We start from the raw sequence: 17501 nt of genomic DNA on the forward strand, positions 1-17501 counted from the left end.
TGGCTTTAGGGCTTAGGAAAGGAAAGAGTTTCTGTTTAGTTTAAATTGAAGGCAGACAGCAGGGCCGGCGTGGCTCAGTGGTAGAGCTTCGACCTATGAACCAGGAGGTCCAGGTTAGATTCCCGGTCAGGACACATGCCTGAGTTGCGGGCTCCATTCCCAGTAGGGGGCATGCAGGAGGCAGCTGATCCATGATTCTCTCTCATTAAGAAAAAAAAATTGAAGGCAGACAGATATGACAGTTGAATTGGGGGACTGTCCCTTTAGTGAGTTATATAGTCTCTCACTATTTTATATGCTCATTAGCTCAGAAACTATGTATAAGTTAACATTTTCAAAAGCATTAAATTGAAACTTTATTTTATATATGCTGCAAATGTACTGTCCAAAATCATTCTTAATTGTTCTTACTAGGCCTGTCAAATATTACTTATACATAAAACTTCTTGTTTTTAAACAAATTTTTGTTTTATATCCCAAATTTTGGCTTCCTTCTCTAGTCACAGCTAGGAATTGCATGTTCCTGGTCATTTAATTTTAAATATTATATGTCATCCTATTAATTTTGTTTTTACACAATAATAGAACTTTCTGCATTATGGAAATGTGTTTAAGTTAAATTGTATGGCAATAGAAATAGGACATTATGATTTGATATAATAAATATATAAATATAAATCAGAATTTTGCTAAGTTTCTTAATGATCAAAGAATTGATTTTCTTTTTGTGAGTATATAGTCTTCACTAGTGTTCAGTAATTGGCCCAGGAGATGCCACTGGGCTAGACAAGGCAGTGCTGGTTATTTTGTATGCACTTCTCATTTGGTAGCTGGAGGAATACAGTTAGGCTGGCAGTTGGAGTGCAGTATAAGAGATGTAGAGGGGAGGCAGAGATTAAGATGCATGTTAAACTGCTATTTAATACTGTTTAGAAAAAAGAAGAAGTTTAAGTTTGCATTTTAATATCTTTAATTTATATAATGTCTTTAAAATGTTACACAAATGCTGCCTTTATTCCACTTGACACTTGTGTACTTGTATATACATTCTTAAATTTTGCCCCTAGTCACTTTGTTATAAATAAGTCAAATATTTATTGTATTACCTTATAAATGTTGAACTGGTATACAAAAGTAGGTTTCTTAGATTGATAGGCTAAAGATGTGAGAATGAATTGTAAGCTTGAGGTAAAAATTGCTTACACTTTTTTTCCCAAGAAGAAAGGCTGTGTTGTTTGATGATAGCCAAAGCCTGACTGAGCATTTTGGCTGTATTCCGAATTCTGCCACTGACTCACTGTGTTTTTTGGCAAGTAACTTACCCTCCCTGAAACAAGTTCTCGATTCTTTACTTCTCTGTTTGTAAAGTTAGCATAATAATATTGTACTGACCTCAGATGGGTTGTGTAATGGTTCCCCACTTTAGAACTTTGAGGCATAAAAATAGTATGGATTTTCAATGCCTTGCCTTTTAAATAAATACTTCTAAATTGTTATCTTTTTATTAGGTAAGCATATTAAAGAGACCATTTAAATGCAAAACAAAACAAAACCCTCATTGTACTGTTCAAAACATAGCCAAGAGTTTTACCCTGATGAGTTTTCAGTTATTTACAACATATTAAGTACTATACCCTATAAAATATAAATGATCATTTTATTCATTTCTTTTAGTGTCAGAAGAAAGAAGAATTTATTGAAAGAATTCAAGGTTTAGATTTTGATACAAAAGCAGCAGTTGCAGCACATATTCAAGAGGTAATAACCTGTGTACAGTTTTTATGAAGCTCTGGTGTGTTCATGTATCTCCCAAAATCATAGGATAAGCAAGAGCAAATCCAGGTCAAATATAGATGAACCCTGCTTTTAGACAAATTGCCATCTTCTCTTTAGAGACAGTTTCTTAAATGAATCAGTCATCTTATATGTGGTATATAGTGCTAATCATAAATGTACTATTGTGTTTATACAGAGAGACATAGACAAAAATGTTATTTGAGGAATGAAGTATATGTCTTTTTTATATAGCACAGAATAAATAGTATAGTAAATGGAAGCAGCAGAAAGTGGATCATTGCATGTAATTCAAAACTGAAGTGAGTTAAGATGATAACTGTAGTATTTTGTCATTCAGTGATTTTTCTTTGGATGAATGGACACAGCATAATTTTTATTGAAGATATTTGAATTATAAACGGTGATTTGTAATATCTTTATAAAAACTTAATTCTAGTACATATTGTCTAGTACATATTGTGCAATGTCAAGTAATTGAAGTTACATATTAATGCTTTTAAAAGCTGCTGTTTCTGCATTTATCTAGAACTGGTCCTTTAATCATGTATACTTTACAAGACTTTTTAGAATTAGAGCATGCTAAATTTTTCATGCTGGTTAGAAAGAGAATTAAGGGAAAGGAGAGAATTTTTAAATAGTGAAAATTGGTAGTGTTTAAAATATTATGTATTTAAATAACTTTGTGTTCCCATATGTCATCTTTTCTCTTATTTATCATTCAGAGATCCCAGCTTTCTTGTCTGTAATATTATTATCAACAGTATGCATAGTAAAACTCTATAAAGTATAGTTTTATTGGTAGTTTCCCCTTATATGTATTTGTTTGTTTATGCTAGCTCTGTGGCTTGTATCTTATTTTGGATAAATGCTAATTGTTGCAAGTCACTGAATTTGCCACCATTCTTGAAAATGTTATTTTTGCTGCTTATTGTGAAAGCTAAAGCAAAATATCAGAATCATGGTGAGAAAAGAAAAGCAAGAACTAAGTATTTTACTTATATAACTTTCAATTTTTTTAAAATCTTTATACTGGGAGTCCTTTTCTCCTTAGGTTCTGTAATGGTGTCATCTTCAGAATCTATAATGAATTAGCTTTTCAAGTATAAAAATACAAGAACATATATCCTATATGATTAAAAAACTTTTACTTTTAGATTAAAGTACAGTACATTTAGTATTATCTAATAAAAAGTTAAATTGATTTTGTTAAAGCAGTTGTCAGACATCAATATTACCTTCCTTTAAGAATGCTTTGAATGAAATATCTTTTTTAAAAAATATTTTTATTGATTTTTTAAAGAGAAGGTAGAGGAATAGAGAGTTAGAAACATCGATGAGAGAGAAACATCGATCAGCTGCCTCCTGCACACCCCCTACTGGGGAAATGCCCACAACCAAGGTATATATATGCCCTTGACCGGAATCGAACCTGGGACCCTTCAGTCTGCAGGCCGATGCTCTATCCACTGAGCCAAACCAGTTAGGGCTGAATGAGATATCTTATTTTTTTAATTGGAAAAGAAATAGAAATTTATTTAAAAATTTATATTTAAAAAATGTTTTTAAAAATAATTTTTAGTAGTAGCTTTTTCATCATTCATTACTTTAAAATGCTTTTTTAAACATCATATTTGCTTTTTATATTTTTATTATATGGGACATAATATTTGAGCTAATATTTTGCTAAAATGAAATAGATTTTAAGTATTAGCCATTTTAAAAGTTATGTATTTTGGTTGTTTTTCTAAAGGTAACCCATAATCAGGAAAATGTGTTTGATTTGCAATGGATGGAAGTGACTGATATGTCTCAGGAGGAAATAGAACCACTTTTGAAAAATATGGTGTTGCATCTAAAAAGACTTATAGATGAGAGAGATGAACATTCAGAGGTTTGTAAATTTCTTTCAGTGTATTACCAAAGTTTGATTTCCAAAAAAAGAGAAAAAATAGCATTTAGAAACACTTCAGAATTGATACTTTATTAAAATACGGTATGCTTTTTGTGTGTGTGTGTGCGTGACATAGGAACCAGAAAGGACATACGGGCCCCAGATTAGACAAATTTAAACAGTAAACTAGTAAACAGATTACAATTAGGGTTTCTTTCTTCCTTTCCTTTTAAATTATTATTCTGATTTTTTTCCTATATGTTTTCTTAAGTCATCCCCATAGCTCGGCAACAGTACAAAAGTGTGAAACTGAAAGTATCGTTGATGTAAGTGGAAAAATCATTGCCTTGAAGCATAAGAATTTACTTAAGGATAATTTTTAGTTTTATTACCATGTGAGGTTGGAAAAATGAGTGTTAATAAAAGGAGAATAACAGGTGTTCTGTATAAAATGTCCCACAAAAGTTCTCAAATTTTTGTAGTCAGTATAATGAGGTGTGATTTAAAAAAAAAAAAGAATTATTATAAACTTGTTTAAGACAGTACTTTGCTTTTTAAAAAGTGGAAAAATTGCTCCAGAATTTTTTGCCTGTGCTCTCTGAAAACAGCTTGTAATTTTTAGAGGAGTCTAGACTTCAATGCATGTGGCGGTGAGTAATACTTTCTGAGTATCAGACCAAAGTACTCGGCCAGTCAGGAGAATGTATAGCTTTGATCATTTGTTCCATTTACATGGAGACAGTTTTCAGCTGATTTATACAGCATTTGATTACTCTTGGGACAAATAAAAGACTATACAGAAGAAATTCCTAAAGATTTATTTTTATGAACAAAACTTTCATGTCTCTTTAGAGTATATTCAGTTCTGATGAGAATTTTCGGTTTTTCTTCAGTCATTGAAGAAGACAATATAGGAAATAAATATTTTAGAGCAATAATTAAAATTTTTAAAAAAGCTAATACAGTGAGACCAAAGAAATAAAAGAGTAAATTGAAAAAATCTCTAGTATATATCAAAGTTATCCTGAATTTTGTTTCATTTTCAATCTGATTTTTGAACCATATGCTGTATCTTTTTTTATATTAGTATCTTTTCATCACTTTATTCATTTCTAGACCATCCCTTTGTATTTCAAGATATTAAAGATATTTTGCTAAGGTGTCCTCCAACTTCTGAGAAATTACTTCTAAAAATCTATACTTTGGCCCGGCCAGTGTGGGTCAGTGGTTGAGTATCAACCTATGAACCAGGAAGTTGCGGATTGATTCCCAGTCAGGGCACATGCCCGGGCTCAATCCCTGGTAAGGGGTATGCAGGAGGCAGCCAGTCAATGACTCTCATCATTCATGTTTCTCTCTCTCTCTCCTTCTTCCTTCCTCTCTCTGAAATTTAAAAATTTTTAAAAATCTATACTTTGGTTTCATATAACTGATAAATTTAATCTCACTTACATGAACTGATTAATATGGTATGAAGCAGTACATTATTTTGGAAAAATGTGAACAAAATACTTGTCATTACATTGTCTGTGTTAAAACTAAAAGGAATAATAAACACTATAGATTATTTGAAAAGCCTTTTTAAAACTTGCCTGATTAAGCATTTTTGTTGAATTTGTTTTTCTAACAAGGAAGAAAGAATCAGTCCTTTTCTCCTGTCTATAGTATTCAGGAAACAAGTTGCTAGGTGATTTAATCCCAGTTCAGTTCTCTTGGGGGAGCGGGGAAAGGGAGAATTTTAATTTGGGTCATCAGGACTAATTAGAAAAGATAATTTTGAAAGTTATAAATACCAAAAAGAGACATGTACCTAAACACTATAGGAATTTAAAGAAAGAAGATATTACTTGCATCTGCTCGTGGAATGTCTAGGATCGTAAGGATCAGAGAAGACTTATTTAATTAAAGTTATGCTTTAATGACATTTCCTGTCAGATATTTGGGAAAATGTCCAGAGGCCTTCAGCTCAAGAAACTGCAGTCATAAGAGAAAAGTCAAAGTGTTTACATAGTCTTCAATGGAAAATACCTCTAGATGCTCTTAATTCTTAGTAACAAGTTTCTTTCTTTCCTTTTTAAAAATATTTTTTCGGCCCATAGTTCTTTTGTGCTCTGTGCATTGGCATCTGGAAGCTCTTGATACCTCCATATCACCATTTTTTTTTTTTTTTTTTTTTTTTTTTTTATTATGAACTTTTTTTTTTTTTTTTTTTATTGCTTTAAGTATTACAAAGGGTATTACATATGTGTCCATTTTATCACCCCGCCCTAGACAGTCCCCTAGCCTCCCCTATCCCCCAGTGTCTTATGTCCATTGGTTATGCTTATATGCATGCATACAAGTCCTTTAGTTGATCTCTTACCCCCCTACCTCCTGCCCCCCAACCCTCCCCGGCCTTCCCGCTGCAGTTTGACAATCTGTTTGAGGCATCTCTGCCTCTGTATCTATTATTGTTCAAAAGTTTATAATGGTCTCTATTATCCATGAATGAGTGAGATCATGTGGTATTTTTCCTTCATTGACTGGCTTATTTCACTTAGCATAATGCTCTCCAGTTCCATCCATGACGTTGCAAATGGTAAGAGTTCCTTTCTTTTTACAGCAGCATAGTATTCCATCGTGTAGATGTACCACAGTTTTCTAATCCATTCATCTACTGATGGGCACTTAGGCTGTTTCCAGATCTTAGCTATGGTGAATTGTGCTGCTATGAACATAGGGGTGCATATATCCTTTCTGATTCGTGTTTCTGGTTTCTTGGGATATAATCCTAGAAGTGGGATCACAGGGTCAAATGGGAGTTCCATTTTCAGTTTTTTTAAGGAAACTCCATACTGTCTTCCATAGTGGCTGCACCAGTCTGCATTCCCACCAGCAGTGCACAAGTGATCCTTTTTCTCCACATCCTCTCCAGCACTTGTCGTTTGTTGATTTGTTGATGATAGCCAGTCTGACAGGTGTGAGATGCATATCACCATTTTTTTTAGTTCAATTGTAGTATGTGTCTCCAGTACTTTTCTTGAGTTCTCCATTTTATCAGTTACTCAGTTATAATATGTTTGAGCATCTCATTACTATGCTGGATATGATCAGAGATATAAAGGAGGTCTAAGAAAGATTATTTGGTTTACTGGAAAAAAATACATTGCAAATGAAAAATAAAAGGTAACAAGTTCTAATTTACTTGTGCGTGAAACAAATATTTATTAAACACGGTGTACAGGTTAGAGTCAGGAGATGTTAGGAAACAAAATTACAGATAATTGAGACAGAAAGAAAATTAACCAATAAAAATTGACTCAGTGAAAATTGAGCCTGGGCTACTATGGAGATTAATGACGCTATGCACAGTGACAGGGAAGTTGGGCTAGACACACTGGATGAGTGGATAGGATGAATTATTGTCAATGAACATATAAACTATTTTTCAAAAAATACCATTGAAGAGAAATAGAAGAGTAGTAAGAGAGAAATGTGTTGTTTTTTTTCCTGTATAGAAGAGACTTGTATGTATACCTTTGAAGAACAAAGAAAAAAGCCAATTGAAAATGTTATAGAAATAAGGACCATGTGTAGGGAGCAAGCGATATGTAAAAATGGAGGCTTTAATCGCAAGTGGTTTTGTTTCTTAGACAAGTTGGAGGAGAGGTCATTTGTTGGAAGTAATGATAGCTGTTTGCAGTTGAAGGCGTAAGTAAAGAAAGGGGATTATATTTATAATAGCCATTATGGGGAAATTTGCCAGGAAATCAGAGAGATTTTCCATAAAAGGATGGATGGACATTGGAAAGAGCTTAATTGAAAATAGACCTGTAGTCGGGCTATGTATTTGTTGTTGTTTTTCTCTTGAGTTCTTTATTACCTTGGAGCAGGAATGGGGAAAAGAAAAATGATGGTAGGTAAGGAAAATAACATAGTGTTAGAGTCAGATTTGAAATTGAATTCCTTTTATATATATTATTAGATGTGTGACTTTGGTTAAGTTATTTAATCTAAAATAGACATAATACTTATATTACAAATTATAGTATTGGATGAGATCTTGTTGGAAAATCTCTAGTTAGAAGTTCTGTAAATATTTCCCTTTTTCCCCCTCAAAAGAGTGAGCCATAGGCAAAGATGGCATGGTAGTATTAAATTAGAAAGTAAGGGTGACATTTACGGACCTAATTGTAGCTCCAGGCTGATGAAGAACTCGAGTAGGCAGGAAAAATTTGTTTGACTGGATAAAAGGGGGGAGTTGAATGATTAAAGGTTCAGGCATAGGGATGGTGATATGGGAGTAATGATAGTTAAGGAATCATGGCACAAAAGAGGAATGGTGCCTTCACTGTAGAAGCCTGTATGTACCAAATAGGGAATGGATGAGAAGTTGTAGAGGGAAAAGAACTTGGGAAGTCACATTCTGTGGTTTATCAATAGACAAACTAGAATCTGTGAAAGCGATTGTTGGATAGACCTTCATTCAGGTGCTGAAATATATCTCAAGGATAAGGAAATGAATTCCGTGTGTGGTTTAAAAAAATAAAGGAAGAGGAAAAATAATGATTTAGTGAGGGTGGTGTAAAACTTGGTAATGAGAAATTAAGTGAGGGTGGTGATCTCATGGTCCTGAGGTGGTAATCCCACCCATTCTGTCTGATATAGGACAGTTGAAATTTCCATAGAAGACAATTTCTGTTTGCCAAAGAAGTTTGAAAAAAAGGCTGAAAAATTGGTAGAATAAGAGAATTTTCCAATAAAAGGAAAATTAGGGGAATGGATACATGATTGAGTGAGGTACATGTAGATTAGAAACCCCTTAAAGTCCACATTTAGGATAACCAGAAGGAGATTTGTGTTTTATAGAGGGGTTCTAGAAAAAGTGATTAGGGAAGGAAGCATTGAGACGGGAAGCAGATTGGAACTATTGTAAGAGAGAGTATAAGATACAGAGTTGAGACTGGCTTGGAGTCTTGGTATTGCTACTAGCTAATTGTGTGATTATGGACAAGTCAATTTCTGTGTCTCAGTTACTTTGCAGAATTAAGGGACTGAATGAGACATCTGAGATTCTGGTAGGTCTCCCTGAGATCCCTGTTTACAATTCTAGAGCATTGTCCAATTCTGTAATGATGGCAAGATTATATTTCTGCACTATCTACACTAATAAAAGAGAAACATGCAAATTGGTGTCACTCTGCTATGCCACCAGCTAATCAGATGAGTATGCAAATTAATGCAATAAAGATGGCAGTTAATTTGCATACGCAGGCAGGGAGTGAAGACTGAAGACAACATAGAAGGAAGCCACGTGCTGCAGAAGGGAGTGAAGCTGCGGAAAAGTAAGCAGGGCGGGAGGGAAGCAAGCAGGGCGGCGGAGGCGGGAGCGAAGCCTGCCTCGGCGGGTTTCGCTCCCTTCTCTGCTTCGCTCCGGCCGCAGGAAGCCCTATTCTTGCAGGAATCTTCCTGCCACGGACCTCTAGTTCAATATAATAACCATTAGCTACATATGGCTGTTGTGCTCTTGAAATGTGCCTAGTGTGACTATTGAACTGTATTTTTAATTTTTTAGATTTGTACTTCAATAGCCACTTGTGCTGCTGACTACCATATTTGACAGCACAGTGGTAGATATATCATTCTTGGGTTAATTTCTTCCCTACGTCAATGTCTTTTATGCCTTTCTGGCAGTTGCCATCTGGTCGAAGTATTTTACTATAATTGATTTCTTTTGTTAAACTAAAAATGGAAAAGAGTGTTGTCATCTTCTACTATTATCTTCTACTATTACTAATAGCTTGTCCATGACCCACTGATTCAAACTTTTAATGACAACTAAATATGACAGAGTTAAGTTTTTTTTTTATCAATGAATTGTTTTGATATCATAGTATAGTACTTAGAGACAGTGAATAGTGTTCATGTATTTAGGTCTTTGATAGGTAAAATACTAAAAGTGATTCTGTGTTCGTTTCCACATTTCCTTAGACCATCATAGAACTCTCTGAAGAACGGGATGGTCTTCATTTTCTACCCCATGCGTCTTCATCTGCACAGTCACCCTGTGGTTCTCCAGGCATGAAGCGGACAGAAAGTCGACAACATCTGTCAGTGGAACTAGCAGATGCTAAGGCCAAGATAAGAAGGCTGAGACAGGAGTTGTAAGTTGCCAATTTTTAAGGTTCATTCAATTTATATGGTTGAAAGGTGACCTAAACAATATTTTTAGGCTTATGGTATATAGATAGTAGTTCTTAATTGCTGGCCTGAGTCACAATTTTTACTAGTTTTTGTCAAAATGAGAAAAATAAGGAGACCAGCATTAGGTTTTTTTTAAATGCTAAATCTTAAAAATTTAAAGGTTGCACTTGATTCTGGATTTATGCCCTACTTATCTAGTGTTAAAATGCCCTTTCTTTTATAAAATAATGTTCTTCCTTGGCAGATTGGGATCTCCTTAATAGTTTTATTTTTACATGCTTTAAATACAAAATATTGACAACCACTGATACAGATCAATAAGTTTAGTTCTTTTAAAATTAATGTTGTGGCCCTGGCCTGTGTGGTTCAGTTAGTTGGAGCATCATCCTGTGCACTGAAAGGTGGTGGGTTCAATTCCAGTCAGGGCACATACCCAAGTTGTGGATTCCATCCCTGGTCGGGGCATGTTAGGGAGGTGACCAATCAATCTCTCCCCCCGCCCCCTCTTTAAAATGAATAAAATATACATATAAAAATAAAATTAATGTTATAAAAGACTGAATTGTTGACATACAGTTTTACAAATAATTTTGTGTGTGTATCTTCTGCATTGAGTAATTGAAAAGCCTGACTCATGTACTTAGCAGTGGTAAATATTCAGATTGGTTGGTGCTGGTGAAATTTATTTTTCAAAGAACATTACAGAAAAGTCAGTATGTGTCACATAGGCATTCCTTGGTGAATCACATGTAAAGACATGACCAATCCCTGCTGGGGATTTTTTATTTTGCACTTAAAAAAGAACAAAGGATTTTTGTACTTGGACTTTTTCTTTTTGTTGTTTTCTTCCCTGGAATTTGGGCTTTAGAGTATAGATTTAAATTTAAAGCCACAATATAGAGATTAAGTTTATTTACTGATTGTTTAAAGCAGTTGGTTTAAGAAAGTGATTAAATATACAAGGTAGAAAAAATACACAGTTTATAGAAAAATGTGAAAAAAAATAAATACAGCCTACATTGTGGATGTCTGCATTATTATGTATCTATTGCAGTGAACACGCCCAGGATATTCTATAAACAGCTGCACCAGGAAAATTAGGGAAGCGATTGCTGTTATTAGTTTGACTGGCAGTTAATGGATAGCCTAAACAGTGAACACTAGTTTGTTCCATATAATTTAGTACCATCTTCTCCAGTCTTTAGATAAAGCATGCAATTAGAACTGCAATGCTGGCTGTGAATTCATTTAACATTTTGCACTATATTAGAATTTGATTTTTACATAAAATTTACTTGCCATGGAGTTATTAAAATGCCAAACATCTTAAAAGGGATTGATAAGATTTGGTCTTTCATATGCTGATTAGAAAATGTAAAAATTTTTTATTAGTAACTAAATATGCTGTATATAGCAAGTATTCCTAGAAACTAGCGTTTCATCAGATACTATCTAATATCGTTGTTGTCCTTAAAAATGTGTTCCTTGGTGGATTTCTTCTATTAAAATTTATTTTACATCTTTTTGCTGGGACAGATCTTTACTAAAGTGATGAAGTATGAAAATCAGGATGGATAAAAATAGTTGAAATTGCCTTAGACCTAACGGAAATAAATAATTGTAATGAGAACATGCAAATTAACTAATAACATACTTATGGGCGGTACATTATAATATAATTGCTTTTGACTTATTAACATACAGAGTAAAAGTATTATTTGCATTTTGGCTGGAAGAAGTAATTTCCTTAAAAATTACATTTTTATGCAGTAGTTAACACTATCAAAAGTTTTCTTTAATAATTTTTCTGCCTTCATGAATCCCATGTTTTCAGAGATTTTGTGTCACACAAATTATTCTTTTTAAAAATAACTTTATTGAGATATAATTTATATATCAGAAAATTTCTTTTAAAGTATACAATTCAATAATTTTTAGTGTATTCATAGAGTTGCACAACTCTCACACATTGATTCCAAGACATTTTTGTCACCCCAAAGAGAAGGGCCATACCCATTAGCAGTCAGTCCCAATACCTCTTTGCCCTTGACAACTCTTGGCAAACACTAATATATTTTCTATTTCCATGGTTTTGCCTATTCTGGAAACTTCATATAAATGGATTGTACATTATATGGCATTTTGTGACTGACTTCTTCACTAGCACAATGTTGTCAAGGTTGATCCATGTTGTAGTATGTATCAGTATTTCATCCTTTTGATGATTAAATAACATTAGATGGATATATACCATGCTTGGTTACTTATCAGTTGATGGGCATTTGACTTGTTTACATTTTTGGCTATTATGAATAATGCTCCTATGAACATTCATGTGCACATTTTTGTGTGGACATGATGTTTTCAATTCCTTAGGGTATATACTGAGAAGTGGAAATGCTAGGTCATATGGTAGTTCTTTCTATATTTAACATTTTGAGGAACTGTTAAAATATTTGGCTGCACCATTTTGTATTCCTACCAGCAATTTCTCCATATCCTCACCTATACTCATTTGACACCTTTTGATTATAGCTATCCTAGTGGGTATGAAGTGATATCTCATTGCGGATTTGAGTTGCATTTCCCTGATGACTAATGATGGTGAGCATCTTTTTCTGTACTAATTGGCCATTTGTATATCTTCTTGGAGAAAGGCCGATTTAGATACTTTTCTCACTTTTAAATTGAGTTATGAGATAAACTTTTTTAAAAATGTATTTTTATTGATTTCAGAGAGAGGAAGGGAGAGGGAGAGAGATAGAAACATGAATGATGAGAGAGAATCATTGATTGGATGCCTCCTGCATGCCCCCAACTGGGAATCGAGCCCACAACCCAGGCATGTGCCCTTGTTCAGAATTGAACCTGGGACCCTTCAGTCCACAGACCAATGCTCTGTCCATTAAGCCAGCCTAGACCGGCTAGGGCCAAACTCATGAGCTTTTGATACATTCTGCCTGAGTGTCACTCCTGGCTCAACACTTCTTAATTGAGTCACTCTGACCAAGTTAACCTCTTTTTTAAAAAAATATATTTTATTGATTTTTTATAGAGTGGAAGGGAGAGGGATAGAGAGTTAGAAACATCGATGAGAGAGAAACATCGATCAGCTGCCTCCTGCACACTCCCTACTGGGGATGTGCCCGCAACCAAGGTATATACCCTTGACTAGAATCGAACCCGGGACCCTTCAGTCCGCAGGCCGACGCTCTATCCACTGAGCTAAACCGGTTAGGGCTGACCAAGCTAACCTCTTTAAGGCTGCTTGGTTTCGTAGCCTAATAACTAGGAATACTTCTGCCTATTGCCACATTGTTATGTGAGGTAAATATGAAAGTGAATAGTGTCTAGTATTACTAGTAAGTGCTCACTAAATGTGAGCTGCTATCAGTGCTATTATTTCTCAGAAGGCTCTTGTAAGGATTAAGCGCTTAGCAAAGTGTGAAGTGCTTATTAGCGAAAATACCTAGCACAGGTAATGAGAGCTTGACAGTTGTTAGCCAAAAGATAGGCCCAAAACATGAAATCAGCAAAAGAGTCAGTAAAGTAGAAAAACCCAAGTGTGAAGTCATGGAAGCCAGTGGAGAGATTGTCAGGAACAATGGAGTTAATGCTACTAAATTTTTCAGAGACATCTGAAAATAATCCACTGGATTTGGGAATAAAGATGTAATTGACTCTATGAAAACCAGTGTTAGTGGGGATGTGTGGATGGAAAACCTTATTGCTATAAATATAGTGGTCAAATGGGTGCACAAATATTTGAACTCCTGGATAACTGTTTTGGAAAATTTATTTAAATTTATACCTCACATACACCAAAGTGAATTCCACATGGATTAAAGCAGCGGTCACCAACCTTGCAGACCTCACAGACCACCGGTTGGTGACCACTGGATTAAAGAGCTAAATGTAAAAAATGAGATAATGCTAAAAGAATCAGAAAGTAATATGCAGATGAATATATATTTGTTCTCTAGGTAGGGAAGAACTGTACACAAAAGCAAAAAAAGTATTTGTAAAAGGTGGTTGCTCTATTTGTATAAAAATATAAATATGTAAACATCCAGAAAAAAAATAAGTAAAATTAAAAGCATTTGACAATATTTCTCAGAAAGTAAAACAATTTTTATATGACCCTGCAGTTCCACTCCTAGATACTGTATATCCCCCAAAAATTTAAAACAGGAACTCAAACAGATACTTGTATGCCATTGTTCATTGCAGTATTATTACCAAAAGCCAAAAGGTAGAGACAACCTCAGTGTCCACGAACTGATGGATGGATAAACAAAATGTGCTATAGGCATGTGATGGACTGTTATTCAGCCATAAAAAGGGATGAAATTTTGATAACTGCTAAACATGGATGAGCCCTGAAAACAATTTGCTAAGTGAGAAATCAGATACAAAAGGACAAATATTTTATGATTCCACTTAAATGAAATATCTTTAATAAACAAATTCAGAGAAACAGAAAGTAGATTAGAGGTAGAGGCTGTGGGGGTCTGGGGGAATTGGAGAGTTATTGCCTAATGGGCACAGAGTTTCTGTTTGGGGTAATAAAAGAGTTTGGAAATAGATAGTCATGGTCATTTAACAACATTTTAAATGTAATTAATGCCACTGAATTGTACACTTAAAATGGTTAAAATTGTACACTTAAAAATGGTACACTTAAAATTGCAGTTTTATGTCATATATATGTCTGTATATATATGTATGTATATTACTATAATAATAAATAGAATTTGTTTATACTTTTTGAAAAAATTGATAATCTTAATCTATAAAGAAATATTTGTAAGAAATCTTATAAATTGCAAAAGTGTAGTAGCTTTTTATCATTTTAATGCCACAGACCTAAGAAAACAAATTTAGCCTTTCCTAGTGTTCAAATAAATGTAAATTAGAACAGTGACAGCATTTTTCAGTTGTTAAATTGTTTCACATATAGGCACTTTTATCCTCTGTTGTTGCCTTCTAAATTGATATTGACTTTTCTGGAGGGCAGTTTGACAATAGTATATCAGGTACCTTTAAACTATAATTTAGTTTTAGAAATCTGTCCTGTATAATGTACAGTGAGTGGCCAGATGTTTATGACTGGCCAGATTGTTATGACCACCCTATCAGTACTTCATTGACACTTCTAAAAATACTGAATATTGAAAACTTCCTAAGCAGATACTCTCAAGGTTTTATTATTATTATTATTATTATTATTTGCATAACTAATTCACTTCATTATACTGATGGGGTGGTCATAATAATCTGGCCAGTCATAATAATCTGCCCACTCAGTGTATAATGTATAATGAGTTCATTTACCAAAACATTATTTATTACTATAAAGAATAAAATCCACTTAAATTAATTATGGTTTCTCTGTCAAAGGGACTATTTCTCCATTAAAAATTATAGTTTTGAGTATACCTGAAACCTGTATAATTTTATTAACCAATGTCACCCTAATAAGTTCAATTTAAAAAACATTAAAAACATAAATTGGATGTGCTAAAAAAATTATGGTTTTTAAAAAATGTATGGGTGTGAGAGATGTCAACAGCAGATTATTTTCTACAATGAGCAGTTATCTTTTTTACTAAAAAATCAGAAAGTTGAATAGTAGAGATAATGGAAACTTGATTTTGAGGAGGTTGGCTCTGAAGGCAAATAGAAAACTGAGAAAGTAAAGCAGTGTAAAGAGAAAAAATTTGGAGAAATTTGAGGATGTTTATAGGCTTCAGGAAAGAAACCAAGAGAATTGTAAAGATTTAGGTATCTGTGTGGCAGGGTATCATTTCCTTTAGGCCATTGTGAATGTTGAAGATAGTTTGGAGTCCTTTATAAATCTCAGACCCAGATAGTATTGCATTGCATAAAAATTTGTTCAGCTTATTTGGTTTTGACTGTGCAGAGAGGGAGAAAGAAAAAGAAGAATGGGAATGGGAGATGTCAGGAAAGATGGAGAGAAACTACCTTATTAACTATGAGGATGCTAATCATTGAGGTTTAGGGGGAGTTTTATTGATGACATCTAATCATATAAATTCCTAAAATCTATTTCCTTGTCTTTCCCCCCTGGGTTGGAGTCATGGCTAATACTATGTTCAACTAGACATTTAGTAATAATAATTTGTATTCATGAAGATGATTATAGTTTTTTAAAGCAGTAAGCTTACTTTTTAATAAATGTTTTTTGCACTTAAGGGAGGAAAAGACTGAACAGTTGCTGGACTGCAAACAAGAACTTGAGCAAATGGAAATAGAGCTAAAAAGGCTGCAGCAAGAGGTTTGTACCTGAAACTTTTATTACATAGGACCACTGAGTAATTGGAAATTGGAAATTGATTTTTCTCCTTATAATTTATAACGTTTACCTTAATACTTTCTGAGGTTACTGAGATTTCAAGAGAACTGATTACTTTTTCAGTGTTTTTCTCTTCAAAAATGCCAGAGCCAAAACTAGAAATCAGTCTGTGGACTATTTTTTTTTTTTCTTTTTCTGTATCAGTGCTGTTTAAACTTTGCTAAGATTCAAAGGAGCCTCAGGATTAGGGTGGTTCCAAGTTTCTCTTTTTTATGTAACTGGCTTCTGTGGGCTTGGAAGCTGAAACAACTACACTATAAATTGTGGCTGCTAATGTATATCTCCCTAGGTCTCCACTCTCTGATGGTGCTTTATGTTATATAAGACAGAATGCCTTTAATTTTTCATTCTTTTCCTATTAAATAAGATAAAACTTTTTACTTAAAACAAGGTGTTTTTTGGTGTTTTTTTTTTTTACTAAAGTGTGTTTTCTTTGCATCTTTAACCAAGATTTGTTTAAGAAGTTACTACTTTTAATCACTGCATAATGTTGAATTGAAGCTAGACAATTTTCTTTACCTTACCTCCCCTAACCTGCATTTTAACTTCAGGGAATACTGCACTTGCAGGGTCATAAACTGGGACTTTTCTGTTCTCTTCGTTTTTTATTTTTTGACCTTTCTAGATCTGTGAGATTGTACATGATAATCTTTATTTCTAGATATGCTGTGGCTGCTCTTCCACGTCTTGGTAGCAGGGTTTTTTTGTATCAGTTTTACCTCCAATACAGTGGTTCTCAATCTTTTTGGTCTCAAGACTTTCTTCCACTCTTAAAAATTAATAGGATTATATCTACTGGTATTTACCAAATTAGAAATAAAAGCTAAGAATTTTAAAAATATTTATTAATTTATTTTAAAAACAATATTCAATCCGTTCCATCCTATATAATAAAAGCCTAATATACTAAGTGTCCAGTTGTCCAGTCGTCTGTTCAACCAATCAAAGCATAATATGCTAATGATATGCTAAGACCACTCAACTGCTCGCTATGACGTGCACTGACTACCATGTGGCAGACGCTTCAACCGGTAGGTTTGCTTTCTGCTGGGGTCCCGCCGATCAGGACTGAGTGAGATGGGCTGGACAAGCCCTGGAGCCCTCCCGCAGTTCCTCCCTGGCTGGCCAACCTCCTGTGTCTCTCCCTGGCCCCGATCGTGCACTGGTGGGGTCCCTCAGCCTGGCCTGTGCCCTCGCAATCCGGGACCCCTTGGGGGATGTCAGAGAACCGGTTTCGGCTTGATCCCACAGGCC

The 17501-nt window shown here is 34.2% G+C and overlaps 1 protein-coding gene across 4 annotated transcripts in view; it reads left to right on the forward strand.

Annotated features, from left to right (window-relative positions):
* CCDC88A (coiled-coil domain containing 88A) overlaps positions 1–17501 on the forward strand; it is a 110672-nt gene that overhangs the window by 38959 nt on the left and 54212 nt on the right. For all 4 annotated transcript variants that reach the window (XM_081101476.1, XM_081101473.1, XM_081101474.1 and 1 more), the window contains exons 6-9: positions 1675–1758; positions 3548–3688; positions 9659–9831; positions 16088–16169. In XM_081101476.1, the coding sequence (XP_080957602.1) occupies positions 1675–1758; positions 3548–3688; positions 9659–9831; positions 16088–16169 (480 nt within the window). The remainder of the gene's footprint in view (positions 1–1674; positions 1759–3547; positions 3689–9658; positions 9832–16087; positions 16170–17501) is intronic.

Source organism: Myotis nattereri, assembly GCF_964212035.1.
Source record: "Myotis nattereri genome assembly, chromosome: 10".
Lineage (NCBI taxonomy): Eukaryota > Metazoa > Chordata > Mammalia > Chiroptera > Vespertilionidae > Myotis > Myotis nattereri.